A 27,308-nucleotide genomic window follows, 5' to 3' on the forward strand; every position below is an offset into this window, starting at 1 on the left:
AGACGAAAAGTTCGTGAAGCTCTCTTCGCTCTATTTTTTTCATGGATTTGTCCAAGGAAGGAAGAATATGGGCGGAAGAAAAACTATTCGTTAAATACACGTTGAACACAGTAATATCTTGGCCCTGCACACCTCAACAGCTTTGCTAACCGTAAATTTGAGACCGAACCGTACCGAGTACCTTAAAATTAGTCTTCATTGGATGTGTTAAACCCATCCTTGAATATTGCTCTCGCATTTGGTCAACTGCTTCTCCCACCACACTAGAATTAATCAACCGTCCACTCAATTTCTTCTTAGCAATAGTTCGACATCGCATACCTCACCTCAGCTTCTCTTCACGTGCCGAAACACTTCATTCACTTGGATTATTACACCCCAACCACCGCAGAGTGACATTAGACATCAAATTTCTTTACCGCATCATGAATGGGTCCTTCAGATACAGTGATATCCTAACATTCTTTTCACTACGCATTCCTGCTCGCAAAACCAGCACTACTGAAGCTCTACACCAGCCCAATTTCCGTCTGGCAATATCTCATAGATCCCTCTTTTTCCGCCTACCTTCTATTTTCAATTCAATCTCCAATACTTCTTCCTATCTTGACATCTTAGCCTCCCGCACCAATTTTAATAACCAAGTGAAAAGTCTATCTTTTTGACACAGACCTTTTGTATGTATAGTATATGTTGAAAATGGTTGTTATTTATGATATTATTTTTATACATGTTTATTAATTATATTTACATAATTTATTTTGTTTTTAAACCCAATGTAAAGGCCTTAGTGTTGTTTTTGGTGTGATATAAATAAATAAATAAAAAATTTCTCGATCACTTTAGATGTCAGCACTGGAGGGCAGCACAGGTTTTAACCATCGTCGTGTGAATGCACGATAGTTCCGACGATTGCTGGAACAATCGTAATCTGAACGAGGCATTAGAGAAATTCAAGCGTGTATATAAAGAGAAAAGTTTGGGAACACGGGGTCCCCAAGGACCCACCTTCAAATCGACGATCATTTCTTGCGCGAACGCGCGGGCGAAACATTTGATTTGGCGGTGTAGCGTTGGCAATTCGCCCGCTATTACCTCTCCCTCTCTGAACACTCTAACGGCTCTCACGACACGGCATGATTGATTTACGGCGCCACCACGCGACACGCGAGCGAACAAAAGCCAGCAGATGAGTCGCGCGTCCCGATGACATTCCGGCAATTAACTGCCCAAGGTGTCGCCTCATTTTTCCGAAGGCCAGGGATCTCTCGTGGCATTGACCTACGAAGAGTCGCCTTTGAGAGGCGTTCCCTTCAATCCGACATTGAAGCTCACGCCAGGATAACGAGATCATCTATCCAGCGCAAGAAATAGTACAAGACCTCGCAGGTAGTATTTCTTGCTTTGGTCATTCAACTTTCCAATGGATGGATGGTGATAACATTAAGGCGACATTTGATGGGACATATCTGGGAGTTAGGATAACTTTGAACCTTTCATGAGGAATGCATACGAAAGGGTGAGAGGCCAAGGAGTACAAGTGATTTTTTTAAACAGTGTTAGGTACGGAAAATAGGGTGGTTTCCTTTTATTTTTTTATTGACTAAATCGAAATATATTACTCCTGGCGAACGTATTTCACGCTTTTAGATTTTTACATGACGATACCTATTTTTCGCGATAAAATGAAAAGTGAAAATTTTCAACAATTCACAAAACCACGGGTGATCTAACGGCTTTGTCCACGCGATTCAAAGCTCCGATTTTTAGCCACCAGGGAATCAATAACAGCAGGGGGGGGTCTGGTGTGATTGGGGGCCCTAGGCTGGGGCTCACGATGGGCCCTCTTTGATGGGAAGATGGAAATTTTGAGGAAATTGCATGTCCGGAAATGGATTTTTACGCTATTCTGGCTAATAAAAACTAGATTAAAAGTTAAGGTAAGTAGTAGTTTCGCGGGGGCAAGTGGAGGCAGGAATACCGAACCCATGAGCCACGGCTCGAGCGCGACCCTTTTCCGAACCCTTCCTCGCGTTCGCAGAGATAAATTCGGGTCCTCGGCGGAGACGGCCGTCACAGCATGAGGTTACCCTTGCCGATATGACATGTCGATGTACATTTTTAACTTTACCAATTGCAATACTAATAGGTAGGTAAATGCACTAATCATACTCCTCGCATTATAGCGACGAGCGTGATGCGCCCGCTCCCAGCGGGCTTCCCCCGCTCTTTTCAATACAGGACCACAGAGGGATAGGCGCGTTTCTAGTTTTAAAATGTAGAAAAAAAGGCAGGGTCTTATGCACAAATTTAATTGGAATGTTCATGTTCAAATTGAGGTCAGAGTACCTCTTTAAACACAACATTGGAAGTAATTACACCATCCTCTGTTAAACGCACATGATGACTCATACTTACGTATCAACAGGAGACTTGAATGTGAAATCAGCCGCATTTTGATAAAAGTCATTTAAAGAATGCGAGATATTGTTGCAAATGAACAAATGTATCAGTTTGTGTGCCGTTAACGTCAGGAATATTTATCGGTTTTTGTTTTTTTATTTATTATTATTTAAAAACCAATTTTAGGAGACAATAGCAATATTTTGGAAGTAAGATATGCCGTCGCATGTTCTCTGATAAATTCTGTGCATTTTGGTACCTCATTTGTAGAGATTGGTTGCGTATAAATTCATAAAAAGGAATCTATACAGTAGAAATAATATAGAAGATTGAATACGTCTTTTGATCGAGGTTCTACGATGAGAATTAAGGATAAGGTGTCAGACACTTCATTCGAATTCGCGATTAACTACCTAAAACGTTACCCATTTATGAGGTCTGCAAAAGAAAGGAAAACCCCGCGTGATGAAACAGCTTTCTTCAAGGGATCGCTTTCCCAAACTATGAAATCGCATCAGGATTGACTTGATGGATATGCGATATTCCCATGATAAAATATAAACTACAAATGGTAATTTCCTAGCTTAAATGTATGTAACTCCACTACCGAGCATGGTTTGCACTTTTTATGTACACAGAATGTCGAAACTCGTTATATGTAATGTTTACACAAAGTCGGTAGTGGAGTTTTACACTTAAGTGTGGAAATTACCATTGGTTGTTTACATTTATTCGTGGACCATTCCAAAGCTTCGATTTTTGGCCACTAGGTGTCAAACACATCGTTAGAATTTGCGAATGCCTAAAACGCAGCCCATTTACGAGGTCTGGAAATTTCCGAGACGTATGTCACCAACAATGAAACAACGCAGCGAACGGATTTAGAGGGTCGTCGAAACAATAACTGCAGCGAATTGTAAATGCGACACATGGATGTGTGCCCGGCACTCTAGGCATGCGAAGCGGCTTCGAAGCCAGCCAGGAGACACTGCCCTCTCGCATCGTGGACTAAATAGAAGGGAGAGAGGAATGAAGGCCAAACAAAGGAGGTACTCACCGCTAGGAGGTTGAGCAGGAAGGGTAAGTTCCCGGATTGCTTGCGGCACACGTAGTCCAAGGTCTTCTCCCGCGCTGTCTTGTCTGCGGTGCAACAAAGGCAGAACATCAGTCATCACATACACATCAGAATACTTTATGATAATTATTCGCTATTATTTATTTCATTTACAGTAAATTGCTAGAGGGAAGAGCTCTATTACATAGTCATTCATTCACTACTCATCACAGAGAGAAGCCCAGAAAGTGCGCAAGCGACCATCTTGGGAAAGACCTCTGTACATTACGATGAAATTTTTGGATAACACATGAACCTTATACAATAATTTTTTCAGATAATTATAATCGGCGTTGTATTTTTATTTCGATGAAAGATATCCTGCGATTATCAGAGCGATATCTTGACGTTAGAATTTTTCAAAGTTTCCCATTTAAAATACGAGGGAGGTTATTTTTCAACCTCCGATCGGTCATGAACGGAAGACGAAGCGATTGATTAAAAATTATTTCATTGCTAAATGTTGAGCACAATTGTGATGTCCTTTCGACATAATCACCTCGGCGATTGAGGAATTGGTAGAGCATGTGGACAAGCTTTACTATGACTTCTTCATAGGATGTCGCCGCCAATGACTTTGAATAGGTTTTGCCTTTTTTTTTGAAGCTCATCCACCGTTTTAAAACGCTTGCCACATCTCCATTTCAGAGTAAAGATGGAAGTGACACGGCGCCAGGTTAGCATTGCATGGCAGGTGATCGAAAACGTCACATTGGAATTGTACAAGGAGCGGTTGGGCTGCATTAGCACTGAGACCACGGGCATTGTCATGGATCAGAACACTTCCAGAAGTCAGCATGTATCTTCTTTTGTTTTGAATGGAAATGGACGTAATGTTTCGCAATGTTTCACACTCTAGCTGCATTGCATTAAATAAAAATTCTCTTCTGTCGGCATAAAGGTCAACCCATGTCAATCAACCCAAAGTTTTCTGGCTGTCTCTCCGCAGTGCACACTAGGCGGGAGAATCAATTGAGGCATTGTAGGTAATGAGATTGCAACTAACCTTAAAATGACAACTTACGGTCAGAAGTTACTCGAGGGTGCGGTACAGAGGACGCGCAATTGCCCTACCTGCGCAGTACCCACCTGTCGCTTGTACGGCGTTTTTGCCGAGCGATCGGAGGTTGAAAAATAAACCTCCCTCGTAATTCTTCGTTAAAACTTTCGCGGGTGCTCGTCATTGTGATTAAAAACTTTTGGGCTATGTCGCCGCGTCAATGCTTTGAGTGGCCCCAACGTTTCCCGACCGATGCTGGTCGCTTTTTCAAGGGAAAAAGGTCCCTTGAAAAAGGGACCTTTTCCCTTTCCTTTTCCCTTTCAAGGGAAAAAGGTCCCTTGAAAAAGCGACCAGCATCGGTCGGGAAACGTTGGGGCCACCCAAAGCATTGACGCGTCGACATAGCCCAAAAGTTTTTAATCATAATGACCTCCTTCGTACTTGGAAATAGGCCACGTTTGGAGGTTCGGGACAAGCTTCAACTGATCCCTAGCGCTATGTAGAACCCTCGCCAACCCGTTGTACAGCATTCCGAGTCGCTGAACACTAAGCAATGGAATGCTGACACTCCCTCCCAAACAAAGCCAAGAAATTGCGCAGTTCAGCTTCAAGCCACGTTTAAATACCACAATGGAGTCCCGCTAATGCGAACTATTTGGGACCGAAACCCACTTCAGATTAATTGATTGTTCGGATTAGCCGAAATGATAGAAAAAAATATTTGAAATGGAATAACGAATAGAATAAATACAATTATAGAAGTGAGGAAACAATTCGTCAGAGGCTAATATGGATCATGTTTTCGTTTGGGAGATAGGCTTGAACGTTGGCAGGTGAAGAGAAGTCAAGAGTGGAAGCATTCGAAATGTTGTGCTACCGAAGAATGATGAGGATAAAATGGATGGACCGAGTAAGTGATGAAGAAGTACAAAGAAGAGCGGGAGAAAATAGTGGTCTTCTTAATACCTTTAGGAGAAGAGGGTACAGCTCAGGTGGCCACATAATACGTAGAGATCCGAGAAAATCGCAAATGCGATAGATGCGATGTGCGCAAATAAATGCGACATAGATGCGATGACTAGACTTCATGATATTTTTACGCAAATTCGACGGCAGAATTCGTACATTTTGTGCCGAGTGCAGTTTAAATGCTCCGCCGACACTCACTCCTTAAAGCATGTGAGCGACTGGCCAGCTGCTAGTTGGCTGGGACTCTACATGGCCGCGAACTACAAGTGGGCGCGGGCAAGCTACACCTCCGCCACTATACGTCTTATTCCTTAATTTATTATTGTTCTACAACATAATTATTTAAAATATTCTGTATTTTGTCATATAACTATGTTTCACTACATTTTATCGTCATCTACCATATTATGAAAATAACAAAAGAGACGCTACAAAATGCGATAAACTGCAATTTAAAGTGCGGTAAAATAAAAATGAAGGTGCGATTTTCACGTACCTCTAATAATACGGCATTATAGCTTGATGAAGACTATCAACAAGGACGGGTAGAAAAGGAGAACGGCCCTGAGGGAGTTATATAGGACAGGTTATAGAGGATGTGACAGAGAAGAAATATGTCACTATGAAAAGGTTGGTGGATAAGAGAGAGAGGAATGGAGAGGTGATCTTGGGATTGTTGACTAATGATGAGGATATCTTATCGGTCCGAAGCGTAAATCGCGCATAAGTACGTTTGAGTTAGCGATTTAAACTACGAGGACGGAAGAAGCAACACCTGCTGCTTCTATCGGTTGGCTCGGACACTTCCCCTTTAACGGACCCGCACATTCTTGCGTTGAGAAATCTATCGACCAAGCAACCGTCTACCATCAGTGCGAATTGTTCGCATTCAGCGTGAATGAACAGGACATACCCACAAGAGATATATCACAGTGCACAGCCAAAAAGTCTAGCATTTAATGGGGATGAAACGTCACTTCTCGTCTCCTCTCCTTAAGACACCTCTCCCGAAAACAATTGGTCAAATTCTTTCTTCACCCACGCCTTAACGGACTCCAACATCCACAGGGTTTATCCCGTCCGCCCACCCACTCTCCGTATTGTGTTGACCATTTTCTTTTGCTGGCAATTTCCTCCCGGTACCCCCGCTAATTCTCACTCCCTCTCAGCTGACCCAAAGGGACTCCTCACCCCCGCCTCTTTTCCTGCGTCGCTACTTACATACTCCTCTCCATTTCTAACGACACGCGGCCTCTCTTTTTACCCTAACTCCCCCTTTTTCACTCTTCTCAACCCCCCTCTGGTTTTTCTATGGTTCTTTCCCACGTGTCGTTATTTTACAGTTATGACTCGAGTCCTCCTTCCAACGTGGGTTCCCCACATCCCGTAGTTGTATCTTTTCACACTGTCTCTACTCTGTACGCCTGTTCCCAACCCCTTCTTCAAAGATGCCAAATCCTCCCCCCTTTCTCAAGGCTATGATTTTCAAATGTTTTGCAGTGTCTTGTAGCAGATGATGGCTCAGTGAGCCGAAACGCGTTGTACGCGGTAAAAAATCTTGTGGAAAAGTGCTACGATCTTTTATTTATTTACTAAATCTAGCATTCATCTACATACTACCTACTCCGCAAGCTTCATCAACACGCTTGTGGTTCCAGATGCCAATTCACCGGAAGTTAACCATAATAAAATAATTAGATACGCACTGTAAGAAATTTGACTGCCTCAGTTCAATGCAGAGTTTATAAAAGTCATAATAATATCATAAAATACAAACTTCCGCAATTCGCCACATTTAAATCTACGTTACAGCAACATAGGGGTCAACGAATAACCGCCATTCAAGGGGTCATTCTCTCCATAAGAAGGACGGTAATCCACTGAAACCCAGGTCTGTCGTTTGATTTGAGTGTGGAAATTTACGGAGGCTTGCGAGTTGTTCCATCATCATGATTGAAAAATTCCACCAAATTCGACTTGAATCGATCTTTTACATTTATTTTATTTTTAAAAGTAAGAATACTTTAATAATAATAATTAAGTATTCTACCGATTAAGGTATGATTACATAGAGTATTTACGTATTTTTCTGTCAGCCTCCCCTTCCTTCCTGTAATTTCCCCTTCAATTCATAATACGGCCTATTCTTACATTCTATCTAAAAACCCTTTTCTTTTCCTTCCTCTCCCTCGTTACCTAACATTTTTACCTTCTACCACAGTTTGTGACATCCCCTTCCTGCTAAGCACTAGCTCCATCCATACCTCTGGTCTCCTGCGTATCTCATCTATTTACATTTGTAATGGTCTTTAATTATCCGGGGAAAAACGAATTCCTACGCCTATACGTTTCGTATATTTGTCCTAATTTATCGTTTTTTTTTGACTTGGTAAAACGCTGCGGTCATAATTAGGAGTTATCCTTGTCATCTGGAAAGATTCCTAATTCCTAAATATTAGGCTAGCACGTAGCCAAGCGGATTATTATTTGTCTACGCATACCAGTCGAGCATAATTGTCGAATAAGATAGCAGCACACTTCCACCAGTAAAAAAAGGCTTCTGTAGAGGAATAAAGTGATTTTAGAAACCGAAACTCGATGGTAAAAATCACCCATACTATAGCCTAGAGTCTACACCCGTAAAAATTGAAATAAACACAACTCACCTAAACTCTCAACTACATCTACATATTACCCCGCAAGCCACCTCAATAGGGGTGGGGCGGGGGATGTTAGGACACCAGCCATTTGCACATAAAAAGTAAATACTCAAACGAAGTTTCGCCAGGCATTAATAGGGTGGTTTCCTATTATTTTTCTATAGCCTAAATAGAAAGATTATTACTCCTGGAGTACATATTTCACGCTCTGAGATTTTCAAATGACGATATCTATTTTTCGCGATTAAATGAAAAGTGAAAATTTTCAAGCGCGCGAAAACGCGGCGGATAAGTACGAATGCTGGGAAAAGCACGTGTGACGTCATTCTGGTTCCGGCTGCCGCCGTGTGAGGCCACCTGGGCGCGAGGCTATGAACGCCGCTACGATGCAGGCTGCTTGCTGCCAAGCATGCCGTTAGAGTAGATTACCCTGCTAGGAGGTAGCGCTGGGCTTAAATAAGGATTATTAATACCCTGTCAAACGAAGGAAACTTTCCGACCTTAGCCAACTTTAATAGGTGTTTCTTAAGACGTTTCCCTGAGCTCTGTGCCTCATGTATGCATTGGTAATCTCAGACGATGTAAAACTCCTATCTACTCGCATAGAATCTAGGTCCCTGTGACGTCATGTGGATTGGCATCGCATGTTTTCCGTGCCACTCTGAAAGATATCTATTCTCTAGCTGCTCCCTAGCTGTCCAGACACACTGCTATCACGGGGTAGATGATTTGACCTTAGGGACATCAAGCTGGACATAAAAACGATAGCCACACACGCTGAAAACGATAACCCGCCTAAACTATTACGATGAAATCTGATTCCCCTCTTCCTATGACTCAAACTCATATAACTCTATCGCTTCCCTGACAAGCCAAATTTTTCTCTTATCGCATGCTCCGAAAATATCACTAGTTTAAGAGCTTTCTTCCGTTTGAAGGAGATATGTACGATGACGTCAGCCAACGTGAAGGCGATCACGAGCGATACTGGAATATGGTGGTGCCAGCAAATTTTCCCTAACTCATTTTCAGATGACATAACAGACAGTACAACGATATGAAAAATAGAGTTGACAAGGCAACCCACACAATTTTCCATGCCTTAAATTTCTGACGAAAAAATACCAAACTTAGCTCAATATCCTAGGTAAGAAGTCTATTTTAAGCCTTAATTACGGCATGAATGTAGTAATTTTGGAGATAGATCATTATTTTTTTAATCACCAATCCTATTCCGCAAACATTTTGAATGTTCAAGGCTTGAGGACTTTCTTGTAAATTATCACCGAAGTAAAACAGTATGAACATTTCACCAAACATGACCTTATACTAAAGGAGATCTGTTTGATAAGAAATAGCGACAATAGGATGCGTTCAACTTATCACAGCAGTATGAACCAAACCAAAGTAACGATACATTATAAATGAAAATTAATTATTGGGATAAATGAAATTTTTACCTATAATTATATCAACGAAGCCGTTAAATCCTCCGTAAAATTCGGATTTTAAAATTCAATTTCAATTATAATTATACATAATTTTTCTTATTGCCAGTCGATGAAGTAGTGCAAGTGGATCATATTTCGGAATTAACATGGAAATGGCATTATTTTCTTTTAAGTTGACGAAAAGCTTACCAACTTACAAACTTAGCCCAATGTCCTAGGTAAGCAGTCTATTTTAACCTTTAACTACAGCATAAATGAAGTAATGTTGGAGATAGGTCATTATTTTTATAAATCGCCAATACTCTTCCGCAAAATTTATTCTCACCAAAAATGAAAAATCTCAAACTTTAGACTATTCCTAAAGCTCAACAGATTCAGGCTTCAATTGGTGGAAGTTAGACATATTTAAGTAAATGAAAGATCGTAGCACTTTTCCACAAGAATTTTTAATGCGTACAACGCGTTTCGGCTCACTGAGCCATCATCTGGTACAAGACGCTTGAACACATGTGAAGATCCCTTTTATACCCTTGAGAAAGGAGAGTATTGGAGAAGGAGAGGATTTGACATCTTTGAGGATGGGGGGGGGGGTGGGAACGGTTGTACAGAGTATAGACAATGGGGAAAGATACAACTACGGGATGTGGAGAACCCACGTTGGAGGGAGGGTTCTGGTCATAACTGTAAAATGACGACACGTGCTTCATCCCCATTGTCTATACTCTGTACAACCGTTCCCACCCCCCCCCCCCCCCCCCATCCTCAAAGATGTCAAATCCTCTCCTTCTCCAATACTCTCCTTTCTCAAGGGTATAAAAGGGATCTTCACATGTGTTCAAGCGTCTTGTACCAGATGATGGCTCAGTGAGCCGAAACGCGTTGTACGCATTAAAAATTCTTGTGGAAAAGTGCTACGATCTTTCATTTACTTAAATATTCCTAAAGCATCGTTGGAAATCGAAAAATAAGAAAATATTTCTTTACGATCCGTGAAAATACAAGCAACAAAAGAGGGAGCTCCTCAGAGGAAGACTAAGACTAACTTATTTGCAAGACAGATAAGGACACAAGAAACCGGAGACGTTAAAACAACTGAGGTGCGAAGGGAGAAATACAGAGTTGCAGGACGCCAGGAAACAAATTATGAGATACATATTAATAAGATATCATCAAAGTCAAGCCTTGGTCCACCAATCGTACCATCGAAGCAAAGTTACTACTTTAATCTCGCGGAAGAAACAAAACAATCTTCTAGTTGCTTTTAAACTTCCCCCAAGGATAAAATTAGATTCTTAGCGAACAGTACAGCTCAAACCACTGTAACGCCCTGAAACCAAGGCAACGCATCGATTTGTGGCCGCAATCACTCACCGGAAATGATGCATAACATGAACTGAGCAATCTATTGGTGCGAAATGGAAGACAAAACACGAAGCTGAATGACATCTTTCGCCGTAAACATCGCGTCAGGTGTAAACAAGCGAGTGTATTTATGCTCGGGAACGGATTACCTGGGAGAGATGAAATAATATCTGCTGGGGTGTTCAACGGAAGGCAAGGAAATAGACCCGGTAGTTCTAATGCAATTCTTTCCCCTTCAATTATTTTAGCCATTTCGGCATTTCCACTTGTTTGAATTGTTATATATCACTAATCAACGTTTCTACGAACGACTCACCCTTCGTCATCAAGGTGAGTGATTTAGTTTGAGTTAATAAAAACCGTTGAACCATAAACTCACACAACGATCTGCTTACTCCTCGGAGGGCGGAAAGATATAGATAATTTAGTCAAAGGAAGAGTTCCATCGTGTTTTTTAAATGGATTCCACGCATTGCAAACGTATAAACCGCGTCACGATTAAAATACCTTTGCTAAGCCGGATCTCAATTGGCTGCTTAGCAAGCCTGTCTCAGAAGTTGTTGGAACGGGGGATTCATTTCGGGCTATCGCATTTTATCCCATGGTCCCGAGTAACCTTTATCGTCCGGTCAATTAGGAGACACAATAATAACCTAATGTTTGTAACTGCTTATGGTTCAACGGTTTTAATTAACTCGCTCACCCTAAAGGCCTGTTTACACGATACATTAACACGTACGAGTTAATGTACGTTTGCGTGAATGATTTTTGTGGACCGGAACGGAACATGTACGAATGCATGAACCAAATTAGAACAGGTTCTATTTTCTGTGCATGCATTCGCACAAGTTGGGTGGTTACACGGTGCATTTTGGCGTTCATTCTCGCGTTCATACATTTAGACATTAACCCGTACGTGTTAATGTACCGTGTAAACAGGCCTTAATGTACATAGATGTGTCGTTCGTAGAAACGTTGATGATATATAATGACTAAAACCGGTGAAAACCCGAGAAAACTTGGCCAAAAATCTGGTTTACCCCTTTCCCAAAAACCTTTTTTTAAATATATGCGATGGTGGGTGGCGTAATATGGTGGAACTCGTTCATGATGCACAAAGAGTAAGAAAAAAAGACTTTACTGTTCCACAAAATAAAATAAATATTTGTGACCGGTTTCGATACGGCGTATCACAGATGATGATACGCCGTATCGAAACCGGTCCCAAATATATATTTTATTTTGTGGAAGAGCAGTCTTTTTTTCTTATCCTTTGTGCATTAAAAAAATAAATTGTTACGTTTACCCGCTCCAATAATTCTCCATCCAAAATTATTGTTTACAACGGAATTAACAAATTGGTGAAAAACTATCGCTACAGCTCTTTGATTTTCTCCAGTATAAACGTTTGCCGCTTATTATTTTTACCTTTGTACACGATTTTTAAGACTTCGTGGCGTTGTGCACTATTGTTTCCGCGATTTTGGATGTCGATCGGACGTGATTGGCTGGATTACCCGAGAGATATCTATTCTCTAGCGGCTCTCTAGTTGTCCACACAAACTTATACCACAGGGGAGATTATTGGCCTTGAGAACATTAATATGGACATAAAAACGATCAACAAACACGCTGAAATCAATACCCCACCAAAACTATTACGATGCAATATGATTCCCCTGTTCCTATGACCTATACTCATAAAAATCTACAGCTTCCCTAACTTGCCAACTAATTCCATTATAGCAGGGGCGGATCCAGGATTTCTTTCTGGGCGGGGGGGGGCACAAGCAAGGCCGTATCCAAGATTTTGTTCTGAGGGGGCACAAGGATACCTCGCAATACAAAACGAACGAAATGATAATGGGAACGCAATGCATATTTGTTAAGAGTCTGGGGGAGGGCAAGTGCCCCCGTGCCCCCCCTCTTCCTAGATCCGCCTATGCCTTACTTAGAAATATTACTGGTTTTATAGCTCGGCTCGGTGGTGGTGAGATGCGTGAAAATCGCAAATGCGATAAATGCGATACAGATGCGATGTGCGCAAATAAATGCGACATAGATGCCATGACTGGACTTTTATGATATTTTTACGCAAATTTACTTTTTCGACGGCAAAATTCGTACATTTTGTGCCGAGCGCAGTTCAAATGCTCCGCCTACACTCACTCCTTAAAGCATGTGAGCGACTGGCCAGCTGCTAGTTGGCTGGGACTCTACGAGGCCGCGAACTACAAGTGGGCGCGGGCAAGCTACACCTCCGCCACTATACGTCTTATTCCTTAATTTATTATTGTTCTTCAACATAATTATTTAATATTATTCTGTATTTTGTCATATAACTATGTTTCACTACATAATATCGTCATCTACCTCATTATGAAAATAAAAAATATACGCTACAAAATACGATAAACTGTTATTGAAAGTGCGATAAAATAAAAATGAAAGTGCGATTTTCGCGTATCTATACTCATACATAATTAATTGTGAAACAGTTCGGATAATACATTGCCGCGGAGTGATAGACTAAACTCTCTGCCGACGGATATTTTTCGTCGTAAACATGTCGTCAAGGGTAAACAAGCCGGTATATTTATGGGCAGGAACGTAACATCATGCGACAGGTCGAATTATCTCCCCCTCAGAGTTCCACATCGGATAGGAGTAGAGTTATAATTGGGTTCAATCGTAGATCATGGCCCCTAATTCCTCGAATCGCCACCAGGTGGGGGAAGGTGCGGAACTAGGGCTCCTCACAGAGTAAATATATACAGAGAGCTGGAGCCAAAATCTTAGGCCAACATTGAAACCACGCGATTTTTTAAAAATAATTCCGGCTTTATAATAGTGAAAGAAAAAAGTTTGTAAGTTACAGCCGAATTATATTATCGGTTCTTATCCTTATGCATCTTATTATTTTTGAGCGATTAATTTCATGGGATATGAGGTTTAAATCGAAGAGAAGAAACTCGATCCACATTTGTGTCCCACATTACATCTGTTTATGCCACACGATATTCGAACTACGTCCATTGTAAGTGGTTAATTTCGTGAGAAATGTGATTTGTTATGGAATAGTTAATTTCATGACTTTATGAACTGATAGCCTTTCCAATATGACCCAACAATTCCAACAATACTCGTACTACCGCATCAAGTTACTCTGCTTATAGCCTTTCCAACACATTACCTTCTTATAGTTTTAATATTTTCAATTGAAGAATATCTATGGATAAGTTCGAACAACACGTATCGCAAAAATTGCAACTTTTCAGGAGAGCCAAAAAAACGATTAATTTTTCTTATTTGTACAATGAAATAAAAAAACCAAAAGTTCATTAAACTAAAAATGAAGCATTCATTTGCAAACAAAGAGTTGTTTTTTGATTGTATTTTATTTTTTAATGTTATTACACTTTGTTTAAGATAGCTGTCTCAAACCGGACGAATTTGAAATACGTATTGACAATGAAATACACTTTGTTACATCCACAAAATTCACAGTTTCTATTTATTACCGGTTTCGGCTATTACACCATTTTCAAATACATCTGTATTTGAAAATGGTGTAATAGCTGAAACCGGTAATAAATAGAAACTCTGTCAATTTTGTGGAAGTAACAAAGTGTATTTCATTATTAATATGGAGCCCTTCCACCACGTAAAAGCTTCAAGTTTCGATTTAATTTGAAATACGTGTTGTTAGAACTTAGCCATCGATCTGATGAATGGATTTTATATTAACAAAGAAAAATGACAAAATCATAAAAATTGACACTTGAAACAAAATAAATAATAATATAATAAAAATAGCAAGAAATGATAATAAATATGTGAAATATTAGAAAAATAATAAATATTAAATTAAAACGGCCTTATGGAAAATGAAAGATACTCGCGGGGAATTCCGGCGACACTGTCGTCATCAGACATGATTAGAGATACGTGAAAATCGCACTTTCATTTTTTTTTGTCGCACTTTCAATAACTGTTTATAGCATTTTGTAGCGTCCTTTTTTTATTTTCATAATGAGGTAGATGACGATAAAATGTAGAGAAACGCAGTTATATGACAAAATACAGGATATCTTAAATAATTGTATTGTAAAGCAATGATAAATTAAGGAAAAAGACATATAATGGCGGATGTGTAGGTTGCCCGCGCCCACTTGCAGTTCGCGGCCACGTTGAGTCCCAGCTAACTAGCAGCTGGCCAGTCGCTCACATGCTTTAAGCGGTGAGTGTCGGCTGAGTATTTAAACTTCGCTCGGCACAAAATTGACGAATTTTGCCGTCGAAAGGCAAATTTGCGTAAAAATATCATAAAAGTTCAGTCATCGCATCTATGTCGCATTTATTTGCGCACATCGCATCTATATCGCATTTATGATTTTCACGCATCTCTAGACCTGATCCAACGCGGTGATAAAAACTCAGAAAGCAGGAGAGCACCCCCATTAATTTGATATCATCACGTTCTTTTAAATCGCGCCATTGACACTGGCGGATATAGCGCAGTACAAGAAGCGCAAGACATGGGTTCGGGGGTGGAGCGCAGATTGGCCGGCGGTCAAAGCGAGGGATATGGCCCGAGGCCAGAGATTGGTGCCGAGGACCAACCCAACACGCTTCCCAACTTTCTTTCGAGCGAGCGCGTGGCTGAACGCCCAATTATATCGAAAAGGCGGGAGGATCACACGACGATTACGCTCAAGGACTCCTTACGACTTCGAAGCCGAACATTTTCTACCCCTACATCTACTTACCACCCTGCAAGCCGTCTAAAAAGGCGTGTGGCACGGGGTGTTAGGACACCAGCCTTTCACAAATAAAAAACAAATGCTCAAAACAAATTACGTCAGGCATTTCTTAAGGCCGTTTTACACAGGGCACGGAATTGCGCAGGGTAGAGCTACATTAATTTCTAAAATAGCGTGGAATTGCGCGAATGCATGAACGAAATTAGAACAGGGGCTATTTTGCCGTCTCGCATCTATGCATTCTCGCATGTGTTCTAGCAATTCACCGCTTTACACGACGGAATTTTGATTGCGCCTTAGCACGCACGTCAGACTGCGCAATTCCATGTACCGTGTAAAACGGCCTTTAGAGTCCTTTATGTTTCGGGGTAAAAACGAATTCCCATATCTATCCGTTCGGCAAAACATCTCTCTTCATTTATCGTTTCTGTCGGACCTGGGGCCGTATTCTGTATTTCGTCGGTGCCGCACCGGTCGGTTTCCCTTTCAAGCCCACCGACTGGACATCAAACCGTACCGACAACGGATTCCGCACCGACGACGACACTTTCAGCGATTCTGTAAGGTCGTCGGTTTTAAACCAGTCGGTACGGTTCCCCTTCCTTCCCAAACAGGGAAAATCCGAATATATCCGAAGTTTCACGTGTCTCCACCAATGAAAGAAGGGTAAAAACAAGTGAAGACTCATTGGCACAGTTTGTTGTCGTCATTCTCAATCTTTTTATTTGCGGAAATTACGACTTATTGCTAGATTAAGATAAACGATATTGGATAAGTTATTAACAATGCTTATATAATGTGTGGTAGTAATGCTGTACCTACAGAATCGAAGGAAACAATATTACAACATCACAATAAAGTTTGTATGTGATGGAGATTGTTGTTGCTGGAATGAATTATTGAAACTATCCTTGAGATCGTAGTTTCTTTTTTTAAATATTGGTTCCATATAATGCTATTTATTCATGATTTGGTAATATAGTTGTCATTAAGTAAGTTCCGTATAAATGTTATCAACGGAAGGTTATGCCATTGGCACCGTAGCAGACGAAAATAGCATACCATGGAACGTGAACGTAGGATTCAAATGCAAATGTAATATTAGAGGAACAAGTTAGGAAATTGTTATAAAAATATGGATCTGGGTGCAATTAAAAGAAGTGTAATGACGAGGAAGTAAATAAATTGTGATTGGGTGAAATACACAGTGGCGGTTTGCCCATAAGGACTCTCGGACGCCGCCCCTCCCAAATATTTGAAAAAGTAAAAATAATAATTATCCATTAATTTATAATTATACATTGATTAATGAAAGTGTTTTTCAGTCCCATGCATCGAAAGTGTTGGAAAAACACGAAAAGAAATAGCGCGAAAAGTTCGTATTTGTAGCCGTGGGGCGCTGGCCAGAACGTCCCAATCCATCCCCATGCAGTTATATGGAGAGTAGTAGTGGTGGGGGCTGCTGGTGCTATGACGCGTCTAACATGCTGCCTTACGGAAGCCTTGGGACGTCGTCCGAGATTGCGCAGAGCGACGAGTGAGTTAACATCGCTGCGCAGGCCGGCGGGCGTATAATCTGGCGTCTTCTTGGTGCTGCCACTGAAAAGGGACCTACGGAATCAGAACGGTCACTGTACTGGGTGTAGTTATACGATTTTAATTTTTAATTGCTGGTAGGTATTGCTACAGTAAATAAATTATCCCATTATGATTGCGTTTTTTGGTGTTTGAATTCCGGAACACATAAAATCCAACCAGTTAAAGGCCGTATTGACGAAGAAAAACTATTCTCGATTATTTGCCACATTACGAATTTCAAGAACCTTGGGGAAACTAATATTATAATATTTAGGCCTTAACAATGCATTAATATCTTCCCGATGATTAGAAATGCGGTACCTATTTTTCAGATAAATTTATCAAAAGACCTGCAGTATTAGGAAAAATCAGTTAACATTCCCCACTGATTTATAATTTAAGAAATAGGTGCGAGCGTGATAGGGTGAATGATTAAACATGATTCAAACCGTAAAACGTGACTTTAAATAGAGTCATCCAATGAATGTCAAGAAGTGCCGCGTACAATGCACCTTTTGTGTGTAGGTTCATCATTTTTCTCGCCGTCCTTGTTGTATTAGTTCATGTTCACCTAATTCATCAGCGGCAGAGCGGTAGCTGTCTGACGGAAAATGTCCACTTGGGTCTGATTTAAGTGGCTTCGAAGAGTTCACATCAGTGCGGAGATCCTTACAGCTCCCATCTGTGGCTCACAGTCGTCTTCTTTTACGATCTAGAATTTATATATTATTATATCATGGCAATGATTTCGAAGTCATGGTTATTCCAAATGCGACCCGTTGGCGTCTCGTGTGTTTACCACTTATGAATCTTAGACTCAAGGAGATGGTTCATGACGTCCTTTGTTTGCTTGAATGCCTTTGCTGACCTTAAATTCGTCCCTCAGCTGAATCAGCATTAGTGGACCACGACTTCTATCTCCCTTGAGTCGTCCTTATAGTAACGGCAAGACTCTCGAAAAGAACGGAGTGAAATGAGTTCAGACATCATTTTCGAGGATTTAACTGTGCGTAAATGCCGATTAAGAAGTTTCTTAGTGCTGTGTGTACATTCAAGAAGACAATTTTGAATTGATCAACAGTGCTCGTTTTCTTTTAGGGAAATATAGGGAAAAATTGTCCCAATTCTGTGTCCAGGCACCTTGTTCTTTTTGGTGGTATTTTTCGTCGGCCTATTTTGTGTCGTCCCTTGTTTATTTATAGACTAGTGCCCTTGCCATGTGTTCAATCGAAAAGAAATTGTTGTCCGGCGCTCATTTCAACGAACGTGTAATTGATCACTTTGCTGGACAAAAGGAAAGAAGGATGGACTTCTGCAATACAACTAAAGGCCTGTGAGTATTTCAGATTTTGTTAAAAATGTGTGAGAAATGTTTAATTATTGATTTTAAATCATACTGTATTCAAGAATCATCGCGAACACCGCCATCAAAATTTACATCTGCAATAGGAAAGCGCGTGCATTCTAGTGGTGTTTGTTGCCTAGTGGAAGTCAGTGACACTCCCCTCCCTCCTCAGGTGTTACAAGTGTCATTGCTACCTAAATCATTGCAAATGTTGTATAGATTTGACAAATAACGTATTATGATTGCAAAACGAACAACAGAAGTGTATTGCGGGCATATCCGCACGAAGAATGTATGCGATAAAACCTAAAGTTACGTATTTTCGTTTGTATTTGCAAAATATCGCAGCAAATATATTTTTATTCTTCAAGATCATTGATCAGTATAATTGAGAGTCCGGAATGAGCCGATCCGTATGACCGAGAGTCTATGGCATTTGGTATTTATTAATCAAGCTTTATTAGGAAAACTAGGTATTTTTGTTGAAAAAAACGGAACATATGGCATCACAAAATTTAATTCCTAGATTGCCGTAAAACTTAATAAAATACACGAAATATTAAAAACTTATGACCCCCCGGTGGAGTGCGCCCCCCCTAGCATTTGACTCACGAGCCGCCACTGGAAATACATATGTATAAGTTGCGCATTCCAAGTGAGAGAAAATGATAATATTGCGGTAAACCTCATACTTATTAACAAATATCTTCTTTTATCGTCAAGGGAATCAATGGCTGACGATGAAATGAAATATAGTTGCCCGTTACAAATGAAAGAAACTGATACCGTTGTGGCAAACTTCATACTTAAATAAAAAGATCTTATTTCTATGCCGAGAGAAACGCCAAATTGATGATTGAGTGAAATAACAGTCGCCTATTCAGAGTAATATAAAGTGATAACATTGCGGCAAAACTCATATTTAATCAAAAATATCTTTTTTATGTCAAAGGAGCAAATAAATGATGATAGAGAGAAATAAAGCCTATTACAAGCGAGTGAAAGTGCGGTAACATAAATGAGAGAAAGTCATTATATGTTAGCAAACCTCATTTTTATTAACCATTATCTTATATTTCTGTCAAGGTAATTAATATAGATGATGACACAGTGAATTATAGAGGCGTATTCGAAGGGGCAGAAAAAGATAACATTGGAGAAAACCTCATTATTTACTCGGTGATGAGGTAAAAACAAAATAAAACGTACAATGCGCACCGGGGAATTCATGAAACCCACTAGTCGGTGGCCGTACCGACACCTCTTTGCTGTCGGTACGGCTACCGACGATCTCCCGTCCTCTCGTCGGTGCCGCACCGACCGGGTTCGTACAGAATCGCACGACTTCTTACCGGGAGTCGGTGTGACGTCGCACCCGACGAATCGGTGCCGCACCGATCGGTTTGGAGTTACAGAATACGGCCCCTGGAAATACAGTGGGGCTCTAATATTATGTTCTCCAGGTCGCTCTTAAAGATATCCATTCTCAATTGTTCAAGCAATCTAAGCGTAGCGCGCAGCCTCCGAGTCTCCAGCGGCTCCCAGCCTAATTTGCTTAACTACTGGGTATTTTGGAACTAAGTTTGTGGCAACACTTCTGCTTCCCGAGGAAATTAAGTTTCTCTAACTCCTTTTGCTGTCATTGCCTACACGCCGCAAGTATTTCGCTTGCGCGTGAAGATATATACACTCAAAAGGGAGATGTTACTTGAAAATTCATCATTCCATTAGGATTTATGTCGGATTTAATGATTCTTCGTGTGCATTTTCTGTATACTCGCCCCGGTTTTCACGGTTGGTCTTGATTTTAAGTATTATAAGGCAATAACTAGTAGTTGCGGTGGTCTAGTGGAGTAAACATGCTGCTGAGACAGTAAAGGTTGCTCGATCGATTCCCCGTCGTAGGAAACTTTATGTTTACACTTTTTTTCACCTCTTTCACTCGTTTTGTGCTTCCTAATGGTTTTCAAATCCTTATAGATTCGCTACAAAAGCTTAATATATCTTTTTTTAAGATAATGAGCAACATAAAAGTTAGCTGTTAGGTAAAGGGCGGATAAAACCCGGCGTTGGCGTTGCTGAACAGTTCAAATACTAGTGCAAGTATTCACACATTTCGTTATATTATTAGAAACTTATTATTCTGGTTCCACTAATATTGATTTCAATTATTTTACTAGAATCCATTTACTTCGCACTCTCCTCGGTATTCTCTGATGGACTGTAAGACTTGAAAACTTATTTGCACCTTCCTGACGGTTGCACATTTTGTGATGCCGGTTTATTTACCTTATTGTGCGTCATCAAATGACGTCATGGTTGAGTTAACTAGCGTAAATAGCTTTCGCAATCATCACACACTACTTCACTAGGGTTTCGCATTGATTGTGCTCTCTGGTTCTCAATTAATACAACAATTCCACTAATCTCTCAAAAAGGATTTTTTCCAATTAATTGATGGCCTGAAAAAAGCATTTCAAGCATTTCTTATTTTTATAACCAACTCCATCTAATATATAAGTTAATGATAGAGGATAATATTAAGCGGATCGACAGAGTAAGTAACGAGGAAATCCCACGAAGAGAAGGAGAGAAGGGAAGCCTCGTGAAAACCTTGAAAAAGACGAAAAAACTCCATAGGTCATATCGTAAAACATGATGGCCTGATGGAGATAATCATAAAATGAAAAGTGAATGGCAAAAATGGAAAAAGAAGCCCTCAGATATGGAAGAGGTTTTAAAGGATCTGAAATGAAATAACTGTGGAGAATAACGGTCATTAAGAACACGGCCATTGATATCCGGGAAACCTCTATACCAATCTTAGGATAGTTGACGAGTGATGTTAAGATATCTTTGTATCAAAGACTTGGACGAAAAATGAACTAATCGCTGCATTGATTGCTGGGATGAAGAGAAGTGGATACAGAGAGAGACTAAGAGAATAGAGAGAATAAGAGGAGGGGTGAAGGCTGCTGAAATTCCTTTTCATCTACACCATAGACGGATTTAGGAGTAGTGGGAATTTGGGGAGTCTGGCGCATGACGTCACAACGTTCCCTTTCGCTCCCAGTGAATTCCAGACACGTGCCGAGACCATAGCTTCTCCCACTCGAGTTGGATATGTTCCTATTGGCAGTTACCAAGGTCTAAACACGTGCGGTTGCAACGTGAATCGTATTTTCCCGTCTCGGCATCGGAAATAACCGAAATAATACCTCTAACTACTTTGCTATTGAACATTTTTGAAAATAAATCCTTTTTAGTAAAAGAGCAAATAATTATCAGTAAAAAAGGTCTCCTACACTTTTTCGATACAAGTCATAGTTATGAAGATAAATAGTATCTTGTCTTATAAACAATTGTTGATTATTAAAAATCGCAATAACTTTGTTAATATTTACGCTATGATCACCATTCAAATTCCTATCATCATCAAATTCAATCTAGAATACTTTAGCATTTCCAAAAATTCGTCACCACAGCGATAAATACTCATTTTCAGAACCCTCCTCAAAAACTGCACATATTGTCTATGGTATGAGGCAAGGCTATAAGTGAAAGGCGTTTCCAAGCGATCTAAGTGGGATGGGTAGGTTACGCCTAGGAGACAAGGCTATAAGTGAAAGTCGTTTCCAAGCGATCCAAGTGGGATGGGTAGGTTACGCCTAGATTTGCCCCTTCCACGGTACCTTCTAAGCAGTATATAAGGCCGTGAAGTCTCTGAGAGAATCACCAGCGGTCTCAGAACTAGTCTGATTCCATCGGTCCAACTGAATCATCGAGCAGGTCTTCTAGAAGTGAATTCTGTAGGAATTCTTTATGAATTCTGATTGAATTCCGGAAGAATCATCAGAGACCCGGACGCCGAAGGAGTTTGCCGCTTTAAGGTAAATATGATCCGTAAAACTGAGTTTTTCGGATTTTTCCTATTTTTTCTATTGCTTTTAGAACCGAGAAAATTCATGAGCGTGTTATGCTCAATACCCCCCTTCGACTCCCGGTCAAAAAACAGGATGAAATTTTTTAAGTATCCTAGGATACTAAGGGTATGGTAGAAATCCTGGTCCTAGTAATCTCGTTTTCTCCTCTAAAATTCGGGGAGATGAGTAAAGGAATAATTCCGTTTGAAAAATTTTGATAGAGCAAATAGTTTAGATTCGGTGGGCCAATATATGAATGATGGTATTAGGAGAATATAGGTTAGTAGCAGGTATCTTTGTAAGAAAATCTTTAATAACTCCCTTATTTGAACGAATAAGACCATAGTTTAAATTTGAATGTTGATGGGTAAGTGACCACTCATCTTTTGTGTGTAAAAAAAATCACCTCACTCCAAGGGCGTGGCCCCTACACTCTGGAGATACTTCCTGCGATTGTCTATAACTCCCTTATTTGAACAAATACGACCATAGTTTAAATTTGAATGTTGATGAGTAGGTGACCACTCATCTTTTGCGTGTAAAAGAAATCACCTCACTCCAAGGGCGTGGCCCCTATACTCGGGAAATAATTCCTACGACCATCTATAACTCCCTTAATTGAACGAATAGGACCATAGTTTAAATTTGAATGTTGATGAGTAAGTAACCACTCATCTTTTGTATGTAAAAGAAATCATCTCACTCCAAGGGCGTGGTCCCTATACTGTGGAGATAATTCCTACGACCGTCTATAACTCCCTTATTGGAGCAAATAGGACCATAGTTTAAATTTAAATGTTGATGAGTAAGTGACAACTCATCTTTTGTGTGTAAAAGAAATCATCTCACTCCAAGGGTGTGGCCCCTATACCCTGGAGATAATTCCTGCGATGGTCTATAACTCCCTTATTTGAACAAATAGGACCATAGTTTAAATTTAAATGTTGATGAGTAAGTGACAACTCATCTTTTGTATGTAAAAGAATTCATCTCACTCCAAGGGCGTGACCCCTATACTCTGGAGATAATTCCTGCGATGGTGTATAACTCCCTTAATTGAACGAATAGGACCATAGTTTAAATTTGAATGTTGATGAGTAAGTGTCCACTGATCTTTTGTATGTAAAAGAAATCACCTCACTCCAAGGGCGTGGCCCCTATACTCGGGAGATAATTCCTACGACCGTCTATAACTCCCTTAATTGAACGAATAGGACCATAGTTTAAATTTGAATGTTGATGAGTAAGTGTCCACTGATCTTTTGTATGTAAAAGAAATCACCTCACTCCAAGGGCGTGGCCCCTATACTCGGGAGATAATTCCTACGACCGTCTATAACTCCCTTATTTGAACAAATAGGACCATAGTTTAAATTTGAATGTTGATGAGTAAGTGTCCACTGATCTTTTGTATGCAAAAGAAATCACCTCACTCCAAGGATGTGACCCCTTTACTCAGGAGATAATTCCTGCGGTGGTCTAACTCCCTTATTTGTGGATTTCTTACCCTATTTGGGGTGAAAGGAAATAGGGAACGACTTTGCTATCCACCCGAGGATAATTTAGCTAGGTATGTGCCACACTGCTGGCGTCATTCAGTAGCAGCTTTGCGCATTCCTTACCTTATTTAGGTGTAAGGAAATGCATAACTTTGTCATCTATCCGTGAGGATTGACCTCGGTTTTTTTTCCACTTAGTTGGAATACCTCTGTAGCTGACATCATACAGTCATCTCAACCCACTTGGCAGCCATCCGCTGAAGAGTAGGAGGAGAAGATTTTCTATTAAAAATACCGATCGAAGACGGAAACTTTCATTGCAATCTCGTCATTTGATCCGAGAACTTCCTCTTGGTGACTACTCCTCAGACAACGTCATCTGCTCTCTACGAAGACAACATCATCGTATCTACATCTGGGTAAGTCCAACTTTTTAGTCATATTCCAAGTTCCCGACATAAAATAACAGCTTGAGGAAGTTATCAACGCAGAATAAACTAACATTTTATTTAAATTGAGATTTTAAGTAGATGGTACGCGTTACGAGGTTAGAATCGAACGTTTTTATGATCCTACAATTGATCCAAGACGAAGAATGAGATAAACTTTTCTCTATTTTTTCAGATTTCTCACATTAATCATGACATCCATTACAGACATCATTTTTAACTTTAAAAACAATACATATAGAACTAAAGAAGAACTTGAACAGGCTTTAGCGTGCATTTACAGAAAAGTAGCTTTTGAAAACGAAAGCATTGATGACATGGAAACATATCATGAAATGAAAGATGCATTAGATAAAGCAAATGGTAGAAAATTTTGCTCTTACTGCGAAATCTTCTATAGCCTTGATGAGGCTATGCCTCATGAGAATACTAACGCACACCGGATGAAAATTAACGAGCAAATAGGGAGAGGGTTCAATGAAATCGAATCGGCAATTAGATCCAGGCTAAAAACCTTTTGGATAACTCCCGAGGGGGATGCTCGGGACGTTGTAACTTTTCTCGATGGAATAAAAAATCTATTGATTGAGAAAATTAGAGAGCAAATAAGGACGAACAGAAGTATAAAGTTCAACCTTGTATTGATTTGCAAATTTCGAAAAGGAGAACACGAGGAGCTAGATACCTCATTTAAGACTAGTAATCAACGAGTACTACTTGTTGATCAGTTAAATGAGATTGTGGGCGAGAAATTTTCCAAACTTTTAAAAGAAAAGTCCGAGTTTCAAGCAAAAGGGTCAGGATGGACTTTGGGTGAAGTTGTAGGTTTAGAGCTCCGTATTAACAAGTACACCCCCCTTCGAGGTTCAACGTATATAGATTTGCCACGAAAGATAAAAAATACCAAAGCAGTTATAAACGTGGAAAATGAAGACCAGTTTTGTTTCAAGTATGCGATATGGGCAAAAAATATCGCTAAAGACCCCCAGAGAGTTTCAAAGTATAATACTAATATATTTCATGAAAGTTACCATTGGGAATGTGTCGATTACCCGGTTGATCTGAAGGATATCCCTAAATTTGAACGTACAAATAACATTTCAATTAATGTGTTTGGACTAGATGATAAAAACAATGTGTATCCTATAAAAATTGTAGATTATGAGCTTGAGGATCATCGCGACCTCCTCTACATTACCAACGAAACCACTGCTCACTATTGCTGGATAAAGAATTTTGAAAGACTCGTGCGATCCCAAATTACGAGACATAAAACTAGAATTTTTATTTGCAAACGGTGTCTAACTTATTACCATGACGTAGAAAATCTCGAATCTCACAAAGACTTATGCAGAGGAACGGGAACTCCAAGTAAAATAGTGCTACCAGACGAGGACAATAAATTATTAAAATTTACCAACATTAATCGCACTTTCCGTGTACCTTACGTGATATATGCCGATTTTGAATGTCTACTGAAAAATGTAAACACATGCGAACCGTGTTCTAATACTTCGTTCACTAACATCATACAGAAGCATGAGCCATTCAGCTTTTGTTATATCATGATGACTCCAAACGGATGCGAGGAGCCAGTATTGTATCGAGGGCCTAATGCAGCACGTGTTTTTATTGAAAGTATAAAAGATGAAGCCCAGAAGGTTTTCAAGTTGTACAAAAATACTATTCCTATAACACCACTCACAGAGGAAAAAGAGAGCGCTTTCCAAAACGCATCGACGTGCCACATTTGTGGGAATGAGTTGAACGAGGATAGGGTTAGGGATCACGATCACCTGACGGGACAGTATCGAGGTCCAGCTCATTCGTTTTGCAATGTTCAGTATAAGATGCCTCAATTTCTTCCAATTTTTATTCATAACCTGTCCGCGTATGATGGTCATTTCATTGTACGAGAGCTAGACTATGATGAGAGGGAAATATTCATTATTCCAAATTCTGAAGAAAAATATATCACTTTTTCCAAGTCTATAGAGGATAATTTCAAAATTCGTTTTGTAGATACCTTTCGATTTATGCCCGCTTCTCTTGCTTCTCTAGTCTCGAACCTGACTGAATTTAAAAATACCTCAGAAATTTTTGGTAACAAGACGCGACTAGTTACACGAAAGGGGGTTTATCCCTATGATTATACTGATTCGTTGAATAAGCTCGATGAAACCTTGCTCCCGGACAAGGATAAATTTTACAACAGGTTGAACGACGAGCATGTGTCAGATGAAGATTATGGTCACGCTTTGAACGTATGGTCTTCGTTTGGATGTGAAACACTCGGTGATTACAGTGATGTTTATTTGAAAAGTGACGTCACTCTTCTCGCCGATGTTTTTGAGAACTTTCGCGACGTGTGCTACGGAGCCTACAAGTTAGACCCGGCGTGGTATTACACGGCACCAGGTTTAACATTTGATGCAATGCTAAAATATACCGAAATAGAGCTAGAGCTTTTGACTGATTACGATATGATACTCATGATTGAGAACGGTATCCGTGGTGGAATTTCACAGTGTTGTAAAAGATACTGTGAATCGAACAATAAGTACATGTCAGGTTATGACCCAGGTAAAGATTCAATATTTTTAACCTATCTTGACGCGAATAATCTCTACGGATGGGCACTCTCCAGACCCCTTCCTTACGGTGAATTTCGGTGGTTAAAACAGGAGGAAATTGACGATTTTAGCGTGAAAAATGTTCCCGATGACAGTGAAAATGGATTTATTCTCGAAGTGGATCTTGAGTACCCACATCGGCTGCACGATACGCATTCA

The 27,308-nt window shown here is 40.1% G+C and overlaps 1 protein-coding gene across 3 annotated transcripts in view; it reads right to left on the reverse strand.

Moving 5' to 3' along the window:
* Positions 1 to 27,308, reverse strand: part of LOC124168780 (cytosolic carboxypeptidase 1-like) — a 291,230-nt gene that overhangs the window by 241,210 nt on the left and 22,712 nt on the right. For all 3 annotated transcript variants that reach the window (XM_046547079.1, XM_046547078.1, XM_046547080.1), the window contains exon 3: positions 3,461 to 3,543. In XM_046547079.1, coding sequence (XP_046403035.1) covers positions 3,461 to 3,543 — 83 coding nt within the window. The remainder of the gene's footprint in view (positions 1 to 3,460; positions 3,544 to 27,308) is intronic.

Source organism: Ischnura elegans, chromosome 12 (assembly GCF_921293095.1).
Source record: "Ischnura elegans chromosome 12, ioIscEleg1.1, whole genome shotgun sequence".
Lineage (NCBI taxonomy): Eukaryota > Metazoa > Arthropoda > Insecta > Odonata > Coenagrionidae > Ischnura > Ischnura elegans.